Raw genomic sequence first — 17,885 nt, 5'->3', positions numbered from 1 at the left:
GTTTATACTAATAGTGATTGAAAGACTTCTTTGAGGAATTCGTATGCATTCTTTCAAATGAATCTTAACAATATATTTTTATTTATTGATATTAAAATTTAAGCAACCAAAAGGCCCTATAGAAAAGCTATGTGACTGGTTTTTTGTTTTGTTTTGTTTTGTTTTTAAGAAAGTCTGTTTGGGAAATCAGATTTGATTCACTTTTTAACCACCAATGATAACATATCACACTTAAAAGGCAGATCAGTTTTAGGGAAAAGTGATATACCCTCATGTATGGGTGTCCTTGGGTGAACTCACCAACAAGATTGCTTTTCATGCTTAGCCACTAAATTAGAAAACCTGTTCCCTTGTTGGGACTGAACCGTGGTTTACTTTGTGGTTAGATCTTGGTTTTGTTTTTTTTTTCTTTTTTCTTTTTTTTAACTATCAAAGTCTTACACAAGTCCAAGCTTATTTTTTATACCACCCCCCAAATGAAGAGATAACTTGAATCTAAAAGATTTTAGCATACTCACATGGCAGTTACAGAAATTCTTTATTTAAAATCCCCTACCTATACATGGCTTAACTTTTCCTTAGCTTCCTCCGCAAATGCCATTGAGGTCTTAGGTTCTTATAAAGAGTTATTGGTGTTTTTGTTTTGTTTTGTTTAAAGAAGCTAAATCTCCAACACATGTGGGAGAAAATGGGCAGTTGGAGGTGGCAAATAATTTGTTGTTGTTGTTTTTTTTCCTACCCACAGCCCTGGGAAAACTCTGCCATAAAGGATTAATTTACTCATGAGATTTCACTGCGGTTGCCATTAAGAAAAAAAACCAATAGGAATAGTAGGGCAGAAGCGTTTCCAAACCCTGGAGAAAAGAGTCAAGGATTTATGGTGGGAAGCAGAGCAGTCCCTTTTTTTTTTAATTTTTACGTTTATGAGTTAAGCATCTGAGGTTGATACCATTTCTCTCACACAGGACTTTATATAGACAACTGGAAGCTGACTCTGAAAAATGATAATCAGCGGTTGTAGTTTTCCATAATTTATCTTCATGCAGGGGAAAGATTTCATTTAAAAAAAATTCAAGGGCGCCTGAGTGGCTCAGTCGGTTAAGCGTCTGACTCTTGATTTCAGTTCCGGTGATGATCTCATGGCTTGTGAGTTGGAGCCCCGCGTCAGGCTCTGTGCTGACAGCATGGAGCCTGCTTAGGATTTATTCATTCATTCATTCTCATTCTCTCTCTCTCTCTCTCTCTCTCTCTCTCTCTCTTTCTCTTTCTCTTTCTCTCTCTTTCTCTCCCTGCCCCTCCCCTGCTCTAGTGCTTTCTCTCTCAAAATAAATAAATAAACTTAAAAAAAAGACATGTTTAAAAAAAGTAAAAATGACATTCAGATTCAAATCTTTCCCAGTTTTTAGAAAAGCCTTAGAAAATAGCAAGCTATACATACCATTGGCAGTTTGCTTCCACGTGTCCGTCCCCACACTTGGGTTGTACACAAAGATTAAGTGGAGGGGCCCTGGCCTCAGATTCCTGCAGCCCTCCCTTTCTTCCTGGAGAAGGGAGGGCAGTGGACTTGAGTTAAGAGTGGCATTTTCTCTGAAGCTTTACCCTAAACCCCTCAACAAAAATTGCCACAGAGCAGCAGGCAAAATCCGAGGACTCTTGGAGCTTCAGGCTGAGGTCAGTGCACTCCTCGGTCCCCTCCACCACAAGGACCCTCCCCCACCATCCCCCTCAGAGGTCAGCTCAGGGCTACCCTTGGTCTCGTCAACTGCTTGATGGTGACTGGTGAACCAATCTGAGAGGGACCAGGCAGCAGGAAGTCAAGGGGGCGGGAGGGGGTGACCGGGGCCAGGATCACCGGGCACCATCATATTCCTTTTCTCCATTCTCACAACTTCCTTGGGAAGCCCTGTGAATTCTTGTCTCCATGGATGAGGACATCCAAAGCCAAGAGTTTAAAATAACTTGCTTTTATGCAACGTACTTCAACTAAGTATTTAAAGTATTTAAACCAAATAGAATCTAAGAGTTTTATTTAATCCTTGGGTCAAATGAGGGATTTTAATCTCAGCCTGTGTGACAGGTCAGCCTCTATTGGTTCTTGCTACCCACCCCCCACCCCCACCCCCATCCCCTCTCCTAAGCCATTGGTAACCGGTAATCCACTTATGAATGAAAACGGGGCGGCTTTCTTGAGGTGAGCCTGTGGCACTTAGTCAAGTAACAATAGTTGTCACTCTCTCTTGTTTAATCTTATAGTGGAGCACGAGAAGGAGTTCTCCCCTGGCCAGCGATACCACAAAGAGTTCAAGTTCAACTTATCCCAGATTCCTGAGGGTGAGGCGGTGACGGCTGCAGAATTCCGAATCTACAAGGACTGTGTTGTGGGGAGTTTTAAAAACCAAACTTTTCTTATCAGCATTTATCAAGTCTTGCAGGAGCATCAGCACAGGTATGAAGGCGCAAGGAACCCCAAAGGGTGGGGCTGGCCCCCATTTCTCACCCCGCCATCGTCTGACCCCGAGTGTGTCTGTGGAACGTGATGTGGAGTCCAAGGGCAGCCATGAGCATGACGAGGGATGTGTTCTGAATGGTAGTGTTTGGCCAGCAGAGAGATTTTTTGTTATTAAAATGAAGATTTTTCCAAATAGTTTTCTGTTCCTAAGCAAGCCAGTGGATGGTCTTTACTAAGCATCCTTTGTGATCAGAGAACACGTGCCTTGTTGGGCAAAAAACATACCCCACCATTTTTCAGTGCCTACTTTGAATGATGGGCGAGAAGGTGGCTAAAATAGATTCACACGTGACAGTTACGTAAGGATACTTGCAAAGGATACTGATTCAAGTTAATAGAAAGCTGTGTGTTCGCATATAATATATACATCCAAATGATGCAATATATCTTTGTGTGTCTCGAATGTATCTCTTCTCATTTGGGTTCAGGGCAACAATAGACCGTGCCCCCCCCCACCCCCTCCCACCCTGTCTGTATTATTCTTGTTTTTTGAAATGAGGCCAGGCTGTTTTTACAAAAGAACTTCAACAGAACATGTTCTTGGGGCTGCTCACCGATAAAAAAAAACTTCCACAGAGTGGTTTCTGGAGGATTAGATGGGCCAAGGAGAGACATATTACAGCAGCTGGTGCAATCCTGTAGCACAAGAGAGTGAGCCAGTGACCTTGACTTGTGCTTAGTATTTGGGGGTCAGTCAGTTCGGTAGTCCAGAGAGACTGGTGATCCCGACGCACAGATTAGCACCACCGCATGCTTCCATGTGAGCGCTCGTGACGTGGAAATGCAGCATGTGTTGTGACAGCCTGGCAATTCTGTGGTAAGTAGGCAGATAAAAATGAAAGCGAATGCAGAGAGGAAAGGAGCCCCACATTTACAAACTCTGTAAGGGATTCGCCAGCGTTGGTTTCATACACCAAGTCTCGATTCTTGCTTTTTCGGTCCTGGGTGTCTGTTGACTTCCCAAGAATGTCCGAAGGTTTAGGGATGACTTTGGCTTCTCCTGGACCTATGGATCTGTGTGTGGGTCTGCCACAAATAGGCACACTAAAATAATAACGGACCTTAACTTGCCCCATAAAAGGTTTACTTTGAGAGCACTGCCAATATTTGGCCCTTGTGCATTTTCAAGTCTGTAATGAGGGAAACAGAGAAGAAGGAAAGACACATGCCAGGCTTTGGGGACACGTCATGGTGTGGAACATGTGCACTGATGGTTGTATGTGAGTTTTTAGGTGGGATGGTTACATAATAAGCAAAATATAGCTATTGTGGTATCTGTTACAAACCAAAATTTCAGAAAGAAGGGAAAGTTTTCTGATGTCTGATTTTCACTCCTGAATAAAAGCATAGTTAATAAGTGTTAAGGGAGGGTCTCTTTTGAAATAGTAAATTATTGGTTGGTAGATTTTTGTCTTTTGAGGTTTCAGAGAGAATTTATACTCAGTGGTGATTCTTTGGACCTGCTTTAGCCATTGATTTTTCAATCTGCCTAATTATTTGTCCACTGTATTTATCTGGCAGAAATAACCTACTGATACCAGCACCTGGTGGCTCAGTCGGTTAAGTGTCCGACTTCGGCCCAGGTAGTGACCTTGTGGTTCATGAGTTCGAGCCCTGCATTGGGCTCTGTGCTGACAGCTCAGAGCCTGGAGCCTGCGTCGGATTCTGTGTCTCCTTCTCTCTCTCTCTCTCTCTCTCTCTCTCTCTCTCTCTCTCTCTCTCTCAGCTCTTCCCCTGGCTCACGCTCACTTGCTCTCTCTCTCTCAAAAAATAAATAAACATTAAAAAAATAATAATAACCTACCAGTACCTTTCTGGCTCAGGCATTTGTTTGGAATACATGGTTTTCTCTGTTCTGCAGGAAAAGCTTTCTAGTGAAAACACTAGATTGGGATTTTTGTAACTATGGGATTTTTCAAAATTATTATTATTTAACAAATAGAGCTAGCAGACCATTTGTAAGGTTTATGTTGAACTCTAGCCAAAAATGAACAGCTGCCTTGTGCTTAACATGGTGGTGTCATACTTTCTCGAGGCCAGCAGCGAGTTTGGAAAACAAAATCCCAAACGGTCCCAACTTTGATGACTGTGTCAAAGCAAAGTTGTAATTTCTCTGCCTTCTAGGATGGGAGTATTTGGCGGTCGGATGTATTTAACTTTTGTGCATAGGAAAGGGGAAATATGGGGAGGTTTGGGAGAATTTCATGCTTTTGAAGGGCTCCAGGTTGGCCAAGAGGAGATTTTCTTTTCTTATCAGTGGGCCAGGAGCCCTGGCCTCCTGCTGTCTCTTAACGTTCTTCCTGAGGCCTCCAGATTTAACTGCAGGACTCCTTCTGGGAAGGTTTGATCTCCCCATCTGTACCGTCTTGGGGTGTCCTGGCTAAAAATGATCCTCCGGGCTTGTGAAGAAACTTATTTGTCTAATCTGTGTTTAAGTGAAATTTGGAGAATTTGATGGATTAACTTAATTTAACAAACGTTTGCTTTGCAAAATAATTGGCCTCCTTGAAAAATAAAAACATAAAAAGGCAGGTTTTCTGGTGCTGAAGTCATAGCCTCAGCTAAGGCAGAAATGATATGTTGGGCCTCTTGATATAAAAGCAGCTAAGAAGGCTGACCCAGGGCAGGGTCAGAAAAGATTCTTGGAAGATAAGCCATTGCTATGAATTCTGCAGAAACATATTCCACTTACTGATAAGAAATCATTGGACTAGGTAAGTTCCAGAAAGTGACTACTTGAATAGATGGCGCTTTGAGTAAGAACAGGGAAACATTTGATACTTTATTCAAAAACTGAGAATAAGCCCTGAGATAGAATCTAAGTGCTGAAAAGATCTGGAGCAACCCATAGAGCAGCATTTGGTTAGCAACCCAGCAGTGCTCAGAGTTAAATCAGAGTAGCACGGGGTGCCCTTTGCACATGGTGTTAATATCTGATATTCTACATCATCATGGTTCTATGATGACACTGGTGAAAATTGGCACTCGCGTAGCACTTAGAGTTTGGAAAGAGCCTTCTCACATATCCCCCCGCTAGGAGGACTTAACCATTGACCCCATCAGCTAAGCAGGCCGGCATGTTTCCTTTTAGAGAATGAAACGTGGCACATATGAATTTTGCCAAGCCCAATTTAGGCCTCCATTGTCACCCGCTGTTTCCCAAAAGTCACCCCGATGACATGGGGACAGTCCCAAGATAAAGCTGAAGTGTGAGAGAGAGGTCAGCAGTCCCCTTCTGGCACATCCCTTATATCCGTCTGCTTAGCTTTGATGCAAGCATTCCAAAGGATGCTTCTGTTTGGACGTCCAATGAGATGGGGCTCTGTTGGGGACCAGATGTGCTAGAATTCAGGCCCTGCTTCTTTGGCTTTCCAGGTTTTTCCAAAGAAAACCTTTGTTGAGCTATTGAGCATCTATTAGCTTTTCTAGAGGAAGGGTGTGGATGAGAAAAAATACTAGAAAATCTTATATAAAAGTATCTTCACTTATTCCTAGTATTATCTGTTTGTCCATTTACTTTACCATGTTCTCCTGAAACTCGTACACCCTAAGCTGTCTTCACGCTTGGAGTGTAAAGGCTGCTCTGAATACCTTGGGACCTTCTGCTCATGATGGTAGCCTGTTGCTTTCCATAACACGTACTCATGATCTTTACTTTGATAGCACTTTTAGATGAATAGTGCAATTTTGAGACCTTTCAAGAAGATCGTTTTCACCTACGTTTCTTCTTGGGTTCAAGACAGTCTTTTACTGTTCTTACTTGAATTTCGTCCACTTAGAAGTCAAAGTCAAACATCATCTCTTGAAAGCCCGCCAGAAATGTTTTCAGGGTCTGAAAGATGGTATAGTTTGGTACAGGCATTGGCCCACTCGCTGCTGCTAGTTTGGAAATTCCATATTCTGCTCTATATGTTTTGGCAATTGCATTGCTGGCAGTCATAGTCCGTCTTCTATGTATATGGTAACTTTTCTGTGTTCTATCATGGTGCAGTCTTTGGAAGACATTTAGATTGAGAATTCATTCCCAACTTTAAAATTAAGTTCCTCTTGATAATAAGCAATGTCACAACATACTCCTCTGTTTGCAGATAGGCAAAGTTTTGTTGTTGTTTTAGTTCATGTGTTTCATCCTGACTTAAGTAGCCTTACGTTGTGAAGAAATGCATCTTTGAATCAAGGGAAAAAGGCAATGCTGCATTAGAGTTGGATTCTGAAACTGAGAAAGATTTCTTCAGGCCACCCAAAACCCAAGCTAGTAGAGTCCCTGGGAACAATCTCAGATTGAATTATTGCTTGAACTAAATTTTTGGCCAAGTTCACCGATATAAATATACAATATAAAATTGTTTCAGGAGAGAAAATAACTTTCAAAGGGCAAAACACATGTCTCCAGAATATTTAGTTTGACAGTGCTCTTGGAACCATTCATAGAGATAGGGAACACAGGAATAAGCGAGGGAAGGGGAGTTAGGAGGAGTTCAGGTGTGGACATGTTTGAAGCATGAGTGGATGACCAAGAGGCAGTGGGATATGAAAGTTTTCAGCTCAGGGGCGCCTGGGTGGCTCGGTTGGTTAAGCAGCTGACTTTGGCTCAGGTCATGATTTCATGTTTTGTGGTTTCAAGCCTCACATTGGGATCTGTGCTGACAGCTCAAAGCCTGGAGCCTGCTTCGGATTCTGTGTCTCCCTCTCTCTCTGCACCCCTCCAGCTCGTGCTCTGTCTCTGTCTCTGTCTCTCTCTCTCAAAAATGAATAAACATTAAAATTTTTTTTTTAAATGAAAGTTTTCAGCTCAGCATAATGGTCTCACTAAAGTAATAGATATTAGAGATCCTAAGTGAACTTGTGAAGTAGATTAGATAGCCTCGCTGTGTAAGAATAGAAATACATAATTGATCCAGTATCATTTATTGAAATACTATCCTTTTTCCATGCACTTCAGTGGCGTCTCCAATATAAACCAGGTAGCCATGTTTGTGTGGGTCTGGGCCTGAGACCTTCATTCAATTCCATTGATTGACTTTTCTTGCACCAATCTTATACTCTTCATTCTCTCAGTTTTATAAGAAGTCTTGAAAAATGGTATCTAAATTCTTCAGATTTTGAGACTTTCTCAGCTACTTATGGCCTTTTGCATTCCCGCATAAATTGTAAAATCACCATTTTAATTTCCACAAGGAAACTTGCTGGGCTTCTAATTGCAATTGCATTAAATCTAGAGATCAATTTGGAAAGAATTGACTCTTACAAATATTGAATGTTCCAGTCTAAGAATGTGGTATTTATTTAGGCTTTCTTTCACTTTTTTCAGTAATTCTTTATAATTTTTTGTGTCTTGGATATTTTTATTACATTATTCTTATTTATAGAACTTTATAATATTCCAGGTTTTGAAGATTTTTTATGCTATTGTAAATATTATTAGCTTTTAAAAATTTTGGTGTCTAATTATTTTTGCTCACATATAGAAATACAATTGACTTTTGGATTTTTTTTAAGTTTATTTATTTATTTTTGAGAGACAGAGAGAGAGAGGGAGACAGAATCCCAAGCAGGCTCTGTGCTGTCAGCACAGATCTCAATAGGGGGCTCAAACTCACGGAACTGTGAGATCATGGCCTGTGCTGAAGTCAAGAGTTGGATGCTTAACCAACTGAGCCACCAAGATGCCCTTATTTTTGTATGTTGATCTTATATCCAGCAACCTTGCAAATTCACACATTCATTCTAAAAAATTTTTTGTGCAAAATTTTGGAATTTCTATAAATATAATCTTGCCATCTATAAATATCAGTTTTATTTCTTCTTTTGTAATTCTTATAGTTTATCTTCCTCTGTTTTTCTTGTTTTTATTATGCTAGCTGGACATCCGGTAAAATTTTGAATTTGATTCAGATTTCTGTCTCAGATTAGAAATCCCTATGATATTTTGAATCTTAAAGGGGGAAGACTTAATATTTTACCATTAAGGATGATGTTTGCTAACACTGTTTTTGTAGATAATCTTTATTACAATAAAGAAGTTCTCTATTTCTGGTTTGCTAAGAGTTTTTTAATGTTAGAAATTGGTGTGAAATTTTATTTAAAAAATTCTGAATTTGGGGGGATGATTATATGATTTTTTCCCTAAGTATTAATGTGATATACTACATTAAATGATTTCCAAATGTTAAACCAACCTTACATCCCTGGAGCAAGCTTAACTTGTCATTTATTATCCTTTTTATACAAGGCTTGATTCAGAGATCGTGTCTGATAACTCTATTGTCTAGATCACCTATGGGTCTGTTCCCATTATCTATTTGTTCCCTTGATTTTTCCTCATTTGGTTTTATTTCTTGGCATGCCTGATACTTTTTAAAAAAATAAATTCTGGAAATTATTTATGGAAAATATTTAATAGATACTGTTTTCTCTTTCCAGAGTGGACTCTAAATTCTTCTGGAAGGCAGACAAAATATACCATGATCATCTTGTTCTTTTGTTCCAATGGGGGTATTTAAGGATGTGTTAAGGATTATCTGTTTTTGGTTTTTCCCTTTCTCCTAGAGCTTAGCTCTTCAGGGAGTCTCAGCTGAAAGTCTAGGATGTTTACCAGAACTCCTCTTCCTTGGTGGGCTCTGAGCTTTAGTATTTAACTCCCCAGAATGAAGAAACTGCCAAAAACTCTGCTTTGCTTTTTGCCTTTTAAGCAGTTTCTCTTTGTTTTCTCAACTTCTTACTCCAGGCATACACAGCCTAATATTTGGCAAATATCTCACACAGAAACATTGGACTTCAAGGTATACAGGACTTAAAGATCCAAGGCCCTAGAAGAAGTGAACCCAAACTTCTGTGAGCTCACTTTTAGGCAGCCCCTTTCCTCTGAGACCTTAGCCCTTCAAGCCCTCGCTTTCTGAAACTCCAGTTTTTATCCTCAGTTACAGATACTGTTCCAAGCTATAGGCTCCTGCTCCTTTCTGATACCCATGCATCAGGCTAGGAATTATCCAATGTCCTGAAATGAAAAGGCAATACAAAGAGAATACAAATGCGGGGCTCACCTCCATGTGTTTTTCTTTTTCTCTGTGAAATCGACCCATCAAGAGTTGACTGTCCTATTGCTCTAAGATGATGACAAATGAGCTTTTTTTTTCCCCAGTTCTTAGTGGGAATGTTAGTTTGCTACATTATAACCAGAAGCCTGTGTCTCTGAATCATAGTATTTTTATTATTTTTATGGTGAAATCTTTATAATGAATCCCTACAAATGTTGCTTTTGATTTATTAACCAAATGGTGTTGTTTTGGGAACAGGACCTGAACCTGGTACTTGATCCAGTTCCAGGATCTAGGAGAGCAATTTCCTTCGAATAGCATTTCTTATAGATTGATTGCTCTAAAAATGCTGTTGGGTTTTCAGTGCTGCTTGCTGAAGTGACACGAACCTTTATCTTCACTGAGGTAAAGGTGAGATACCTGAGACTATGTTCTTTTTTGAAGAGAAGGGCAAATTTGAGAAAGCCTGGATTAGAGAACCTCATTGTACCTGGGGCAGAGGGAAATCAAAGCCCTTTATCACTGTACCAAGCCACACCTGTTTCTCTTTCTGTATCTGGCTTTCACAGGTATGATCCTCAGGGACTCCTGAAATCTTACTTGCCGACTTGATAATCTTTGGCACACTCAGCATGGGCCTCAGGCAAGCATTGAACTTTTCAGTATTTGTTCCTTTGCCCCTGAAAAAGGGACAATACAGCTGACCCACAGCTCAGGTTATATAACTAGTTAGTTTCATCTCTTTAGTGAAGTCATACCTAGAATGGTCTACTGGAAATTCAAGAAAAAAATTCAAGCAGCTACTGAAACTTACTCCTTAGCCAATCTAAGTTCTGTTCTTTGCATAGGCACAATGTAGAAGAGAATATTACAGAAAGGAATTGAGGTTATCATAAAGAGTTGGATATACTCAAAAGAATGCTCCACTTGGGGGGAGAGGGGGAGTCAGGGTGTGGCGGGCAAGAGAAACTGTTGTTTGGGGACTGTTACCAAGTGGTAACTTGGTAAACATGAAAATAGGTCTTTATTTCTGGAAACTGTGCCTTCCATATTATTCGTTCCCAGAAACAGATTGCCTTAATCATGTGCATATTCTTCTCTCTCTCTCTTTCTTTTTTTTTTTTTAAGTTCATTTATTTATTTTGAGAGAGAGAAAGCATGAGCAGGGGAGGGGCAGAGAGAAGAGAGAGAATCTCAAGCAGGCTCCATCTCAGAGCCCTATGCGGGGCTCAAACCCACAAACTGTGAGATCATGATCTGAGCCGAGGTTGAGAGTTGGCTACTTAACTGACTGAGCCACCGAGGCACCTTAGTCACATGAATCTTCTTACCAGGATGTCCAGCCTTGTGGGAGGCCGGCCATGGTAGTAGCTAAGACTATCTTGCAAGACATCTGGGGTTGTTGTTGTTGTTGTTGTTGTTGTTGTTGTTTTTTAAAGAAAAGTCACAGATGAACAGCATTTTTCCTGTTTTATTTCCCTAGATCATACAGGATATGGAAATGTAGGATTGGTGATGACAATGACAGCGTAACATTTGCACATAACATGTTTAAAAGCCGGCTGGATTTCTCATTCAGTCTGTGCTTGATCACTCGAGCATGTTGGAATTTATACCCCAGTGAAGGAGAACATTATTTTGCAGGTTAGGTAGCTGTGAATTTGTGGAAAGTCATCCGCTTTACCTCTCTCTGTCCTCGACACAGAGAAGTGGGCCTTCTAATGATACCGCTGTTTTGGACTTGATCTTGCTTGTGATTCTGATTATTAGTCTAACTTGATAACTCCCTGAGGGTAAGGCCAATCCATAAGACAATCAAACATTTACTCTGTGAGCATTCTACATTTGCTTTGTACTGTTTTAAGGAGAGGAGCAAGAACTCTCGAGAGCAGTTAGCTTCGAACCTTAAGTCTAAAAAGCATGTGAAGGTAATGCTAGTCCTATTCAAGGGAGGGGGACTATGCTATAGGTCAGTGGCTCTCACAGTGTCATTCCCAGACCAGCAGCATCACCTGGGAACCTTAGAAATGCAAGTTCTCAGGCCCCATGCCCCGAAACTCTGGGGGTGAGCCCAGCAGTCTGTGTGTTAACAAGCTCTCCTGGGGATTCCAACAGGAAGCCAACTGAACTTGAGAACCACCGCTCTGATGATTGATTAACAGCATGTGCACCACTGAAGCAAAGTTGCCTGGGTTCAAATCCCAGCTCTACGTTTACTGGCTGTATGACTGCGAGCAAGCTTCTTAACCTCTTTGTGCCTTAGTTTCCCTATCTGTAAACCTGTGATGGTATCCCTGGCGTTTACCTCTTATGGTGGTTGTGAGGCGTTAGCATGTGTAAAAGCATTCAGGTAGTAAACAGCATGTAAGGGCTAGCTAGGTTAATATTCTGTCAGCAAAGTGACTTGTATTCGTTTGTTGAAAATGGAATATTCCATACAGAGTTAAGGTGCCTTTGCCATTTGAAACATCTCTTTATACCATGCTAGTCCTTGAGGTGAAAATTAGTTAATAGAAAGTGGCATAAAATCAATGAGAGCTTAGATAATTATATAATAATAATGTGCCTTCACCCTTGTTACTCAAATTGATGTGTGTGTAGCAGTTTACGCTGATTCGTAGGGCTGTTTTCAAATATCCTATTCTTTTCTGTCCTTTTAGTGATAGAAGTTTAAACATAATTCTCTATATATGATATGTTATGTAAGAAGAAAGTAAAAATGTTGCTTTACTATCTCACTTTCTAAAATGATTGGCTTTTGACTTCCATTCTTTTTGAAGTTTAAATTCACCTCATTGCATATAAAGTCAGTTCATCACTATAAGAATGTCGTTTCGTATCTTAGTTTACCATTAAGTCTACACATAGGTAGAGGAATGTTCTGAACAAATAAAGGCACAAGACCAGGCTCACCTTATCAAATATTTCATAAATCTGCTTGCTTCAAACATCTAAATTCTACTTTATCAAGAACATTTCTAGTAAAATGGTGAGTAGTAAGCAAAGTTGCACCTTGTCTAGGGCAGTATGACTGTAATGGGTGCCATTTGTCAGGAAAGACCAAAGCTGGCCATTAGGAGCTCAGATACTTCCTGCTCTTCCCTGGGGGTGAAAAAGAAAGAGACCCACTGTGTTCTCCATGGGTCTGCCTCTCAGCCTGACGGAGTGTCACCTACAAGGGCAGGTGCTTTGGAGGCTGTGCAATGGGAGGGACCACGTAGAGGTGACCTTGCCCATCAACACTAGTTCCACAAGTCTTTGCAAGTGACTTGCTGGTCAGTCAACTCTAGCCCCAAGGTGAATTTGTGAAATTTTCTAGAAATTTCTACATTTTCTAGAAATCTCTTGTTAGGCTTATTGTTAAGAACTTAATTTTCCCAGGATGATCACAGTATGAGGAAACTCATTCCCTCAGGTTAGATAACACTGAGAATAAAATTATTGTATCCTTGAAGATGGAATGCATATTTAGCATGAAACATGGGGTTCTGTGAGTTGATAGAGAACAAAATAGGCAGTAAATTATTTTTGTAAAAAATTTTTTAATGTTTATTTATTTTTGAGAGACCAAGAGACAGAGTGTAAGAGGGGGAGGGGCAGAGAGAGAGGGAGACACAGAATCCGAAGCAGGTTCCAGACTCTGAGCTGTCAGCACAGAGCCTGACTCAGGTCTCGAACTCACGAGCTGTGAGATCATGATCTGAGCCCAAGTCAGCCACCCAACCAACTGAGCCACCCAGGCGCCCCAGTAAATTATTTCAAAATTGTCTCTCTCTCATTTCAGAATCTTCTTTCATGGTGTATTAACTTGAGTATGTCAGTCATCCAAGTAGGAAGTCCAAATAGTCCAGTCATGGCAGTCACTTTGGCCAGACCCTAGGGTTCTTTATCCACTGGTTATACATGTTTTAGATAAGATTCAGAAGCGAATCCTTGTATTAAAAAAAAAATTTTTTTAATGGCAGTCACTTTGGCCAGACCCTAGGATTCTTTATCCACTGGTTATACATGTTTTAGATAAGATTCAGAAGGGAATCCTTGTATTTAAAAAAAATTTTTTTTAATATTTCTATTTATTTTTGAGAGCAAGAGAGTGAGCAAGCACGAGTTAGGGAGGGGCAGAGAGAGAGAGAGGGTGACACAGAATCTGAAGTAGGCTCCAGGGTCTGAGCTGTCAGTCAGCACAGAGCCCGACGCAGGGCTCGAACCCATGAACCATGAGATCATGACCTAAGCTGAAGTTGGACACCTGTCCGCCTGAGCCAACCCAGCGGCCCTGAGGCTACACTTTTATAGTAAGGACACTTAAGAAGGTTATATGTCATTGAAGAAAAGTAAATAGATGTTCGTGAGACCTGACCCACTTCATTGACTTGCCATAAATGATGTCTTTTTTTTAATGTTTATTTATTTTGAGAGAGAGAGAGCTAGAGCGAGCGTGAAGGGGGGAGGGACAGAGAAAGGAGGAAAGAGAGAGAATCCCAAGCAGGTTTTGTGCTGTTAGTGCAGAACCCAGTTTGGAGCTCTATCCCATGGACCATGGGATCATGATCTGAGCCGAAATCAAGAGTCAGGCACTTAACCAACAGAGCCACCCAGGCGCCCCAAATAGCGTCTCTTAAATACCTGAGTTATTGGAAACATTGAGGGTGAGCTAATGAAGTTGTTCCTTTTGTTTTTTGTTTGTTTTTTTAATTTTTCACCCTGGCTGGGTGAATATGTGTCAGTAGTGTTCTCAGTCTAAACAGAGAATATTGTGCGTGGGAAGAAGACTGAGAAGGTCCCTAGAGTTCAGCAGATGTCAGCCATCTTGGTCCCTTCCTGTGTGCACCTTTCACCTCTTCCTCCCTGGCCTTGATAGGAGAACCTGCTCGTGATTTCTGATCATATGCCAGCTCCAAGTATCTTAACACGTTTCTGCATCCAGCTGATGTTGGCATTGGTGTGCAGTAGATTTGAGCCCTTACCTTATTCTGAGCCCTGGTGCAGTAGTTTTCAACCTGGGCCCTGTGCTTTTCTTGACTCTGCTTTTGAGATATGTGGTAGCCAAGAGTGTGGGCTCTGATTGTAAGTTCTGGTCACCCCACTTAATACCTGTGTGACTTTTGATATACCTCACCTCTCTAGGCTCCATGCCCTCAGCTGTAGGAGAGAGACAGTAATAGGACCTGCCTCTCGGGGTCCCCAAGGAATAAAGGAGAGGCTCTGGGTGCACCCTGCATATCGAAAGCACACAGTGAATAGTAGTTGTTCCTTGTCCATTTAGTCCCATCATGTTAAGCGCATGCTCTAGCTCACCTTCTTCCCATGGGACCCAGGCATCGTAGATTCAAAGAACATCTGAATTTGAGGCTGCCTCACTGCTGGTGAGCCACAGAGTTTTCCATCTTTCTGGACTCAGCTGTCAGGCTGTGTTTGTGTATGCCACTGGTCTCCTAAGCAGTGAGGACCAGCGTTCTCACCGCACGGCCTGGGAAGGTGGTGGAGAGACATCACAGATGCCTGGGGACCCGGCGTGACTCAGGAGCAGTCAGGAGAGAACTTCAGCTGTGTCCACAGGTCTCCACTAACCCCGAGGAGTTCATGCTTTCCACGTCATGATTGTTAATCCTTCCCGTCAACACCTTCCCCCTTTACCCCAAGTTTAGTTTCTGATTCATGTTTTCCCCTTTTCTCCTCTCTGCTTTCTCTCCTATTGTGGACGATGGACTTGTGTCCCATCCTGCTTTCTCTTGTAATAGAGGCCCATTTCCATTATCATAAACCCTACTTTTTCAAAATAAAAGTTCATTCTAGCTCTTCGTATCATCTCTGCCATACTCCTGTCCCAGACTTAGGTTTTCTGCGTCCTTGTTACAAGGCCTTAAGAATCGTTTGCCAGGTCCGTCATCGAAGCTCTGTAGATAGTGACAGAGGACCCCCTTCACCTCAGGGGCAGCGTGGCACCCTGAAATTCTCACTATGTCTTCATCCTCGAGGGTGCTGCTCTGACATGGACACGTCTCATGCTGCCTTCGGGACATTTTCCCACATTGCTGTCCATAGCGTCTGTGTTATTTCTGGATGAGGGTCTTCTCCAACCTTCTAGATCAGAATTTATGTCTTTTTATATCTTCACTTCAAAGCTTTGGACTTGCACTCCCCTCTTGCTGTTTTCCATGAACACCCCCATCTCCCCGCTTACAGTTACCTCAGTCCTGGGGGGTAATTTGTCAACAGGAGGTATGACACATGCACATGGGAGAGCGCTTTAAAGATGGCAGGCCCAAGAGTGGCCCCCCGCAGACCCTGGTCAGCAGCTGAGTAAACTACTTTTAGCTCTACCTACTGTTTTAAGCTTGGAAAAGATGACAATAGAACTTCCTTCTAACTCTAAGCCATGTAAACAGGAAAAATTGTTTCCCCTCAGAAATCTAAAATGTTTAACTTAGACATTTTCACTGGCCTCACAGATATTTGATGGGATAGAAATGCATTTTATTCATTTGCCACAGGCTGTCTTTCATATTGATCTCAGAAGGCAGCATGGTAGTATGGAAAACTCCGAATCTGTTTGCTTTCTTCTTGCTTGCTAGGCTTTTTTAAAAAATTTTTTTTCTAACAATTATTTATTTTTGAGAGACAGAGCATGAGCAGAGGAGGGGCAGAGAGATAGGGAGACACACACAGAATCCGAAGCAGGTGCCAGGCTCTTAGCTGTCAGCACAGAGCCTGATGCAGGGCTCAAACACATGAACTGCAAGGTCATGACCTGAGCTAAAGTCTGATGCTTAACCTCCTGAGCCACCCAGGTGCCCCTTGCTAGCCAGTTCTTTTACTTACTAGCGTTTGATCTTAGCTGTATGTCTGAAACCTCACATCTGAGTCTCCGTTTCCCCAGCTATATAATGATATGCTGCTAGCTTTCAGGATTGTTGTTAAGGAAAGCAAAGTGGATGAAAGCCTTTTATAACCAATTTTGGTGTACGACATTAGTATTGTGATACTAATCTTAAATTCAGTATTTAATTCTAGTCCTTTTTCTATCCTGTAAAATATGGCACCAGGAGATTTGAATCTTTCCATGGCCAAAGTGGTTCCTCTTCCCTGTCATGGGAATTCCTGGCCATTTCGTGCCAGTGATCCTGGGATGTCAACTCAGATTCAGCATGTCCCTGAAACACATGAAGGGGACTGTCCCTTAACACTGCTCTATCACGACGTGTGCAGGAGCAGGAAGAAACCCTTATTCCACCTTCCCACAATTCCTAGGGTTATGTTAGTTGAAAACTGTAAGCAAAAATTATGTCCATATGTATAGATAGACAGAGATACGTATAAAAAACTACTCCCTGGGTATGGATTCTGAGTTTGCCTACAAGAACCCCAGCCATGGCTCACAGCTGTGCTGGGATGAACTTTAAAATCACTCAACATACACCCGTGGCTATACTGTCCACACGAGGAAGGACCCCACACTCAGCAAGGACCACTCACAGGCCTTAATTAAAAGCAAGGGACTAAAGATTACTCATAGATACGATGTGGCTTCTTGTTTCTCATTATTTCACGGGAACTAACATGTGAAGATTATCATGCCCTAATTTTACAAAAAAAAAAAAAAATGAACAAAGCACAACTTTTTTCGTTTTTTGCTCACATGAATCTTGATTTTAATATTTTCCTAATTCTTTTTTTCATGCCCCCCTTTCTCTCTTTTTAGAGTTCATTTGCCATAAAGGAAGCAACAATAGGACTTCCTTTCCCTCCCTCCCTCCCTCTCTTCCTTTCCTTCCCTTCCTCCTCCCCCCCTCCCTCCCTCCCTTATTTCAGAGAAAGACTTGGCATGAACAGCCCTAGCAAGGCCTTTGATGAAGTTGAGGGGTCCACCTATATTTGGGAGAAAACTCCTTGCTCTGAAGTGCCCTAGCAGATAGCCGTCTCCAGATTGTATTGTGTGTGTGAGCCAGAACCGTGGTAGGCACTGTATGCAGTGTCTCCTAGGTGAACCTGATCCGATGCTGGCATTTTCACTTTAATGCCAAGGCAGGACAGAGAGGATGGGCCAAGAAGGTGGCGTGGTACTCACCACGCTGTCTTTTCTCTCTTTCAGAGACTCTGACCTATTTTTGTTGGACACCCGCGTGGTGTGGGCCTCAGAAGAAGGCTGGCTGGAATTTGACATCACAGCCACTAGCAACCTGTGGGTCGTGACCCCACAGCACAACATGGGGCTTCAGCTGAGCGTGGTGACTCGGGATGGTAAGTTTGCTCAAATCGGCAAACACTTTTCATTCATCTCCTTTGCAACAGTTATGGTAGAACCATGGTTTACAGTCAAGACCACGGCTCCAAGATGA

At 41.8% G+C, this 17,885-nt stretch overlaps 1 protein-coding gene across 1 annotated transcript in view; it reads left to right on the top strand.

Annotated features, from left to right (window-relative positions):
• The window catches only part of BMP6 (bone morphogenetic protein 6), a 158,362-nt gene that overhangs the window by 124,059 nt on the left and 16,418 nt on the right, over window positions 1–17,885 (top strand). The window contains exons 2-3 of the mRNA XM_023253693.2: window positions 2,254–2,446; window positions 17,639–17,787. Of these exons, the coding sequence (XP_023109461.2) occupies window positions 2,254–2,446; window positions 17,639–17,787 (342 nt within the window). The remainder of the gene's footprint in view (window positions 1–2,253; window positions 2,447–17,638; window positions 17,788–17,885) is intronic.

This window comes from Felis catus, chromosome B2 (genome assembly GCF_018350175.1).
Source record: "Felis catus isolate Fca126 chromosome B2, F.catus_Fca126_mat1.0, whole genome shotgun sequence".
Lineage (NCBI taxonomy): Eukaryota > Metazoa > Chordata > Mammalia > Carnivora > Felidae > Felis > Felis catus.
This window is presented reverse-complemented; position numbering and strand designations above follow the sequence as displayed.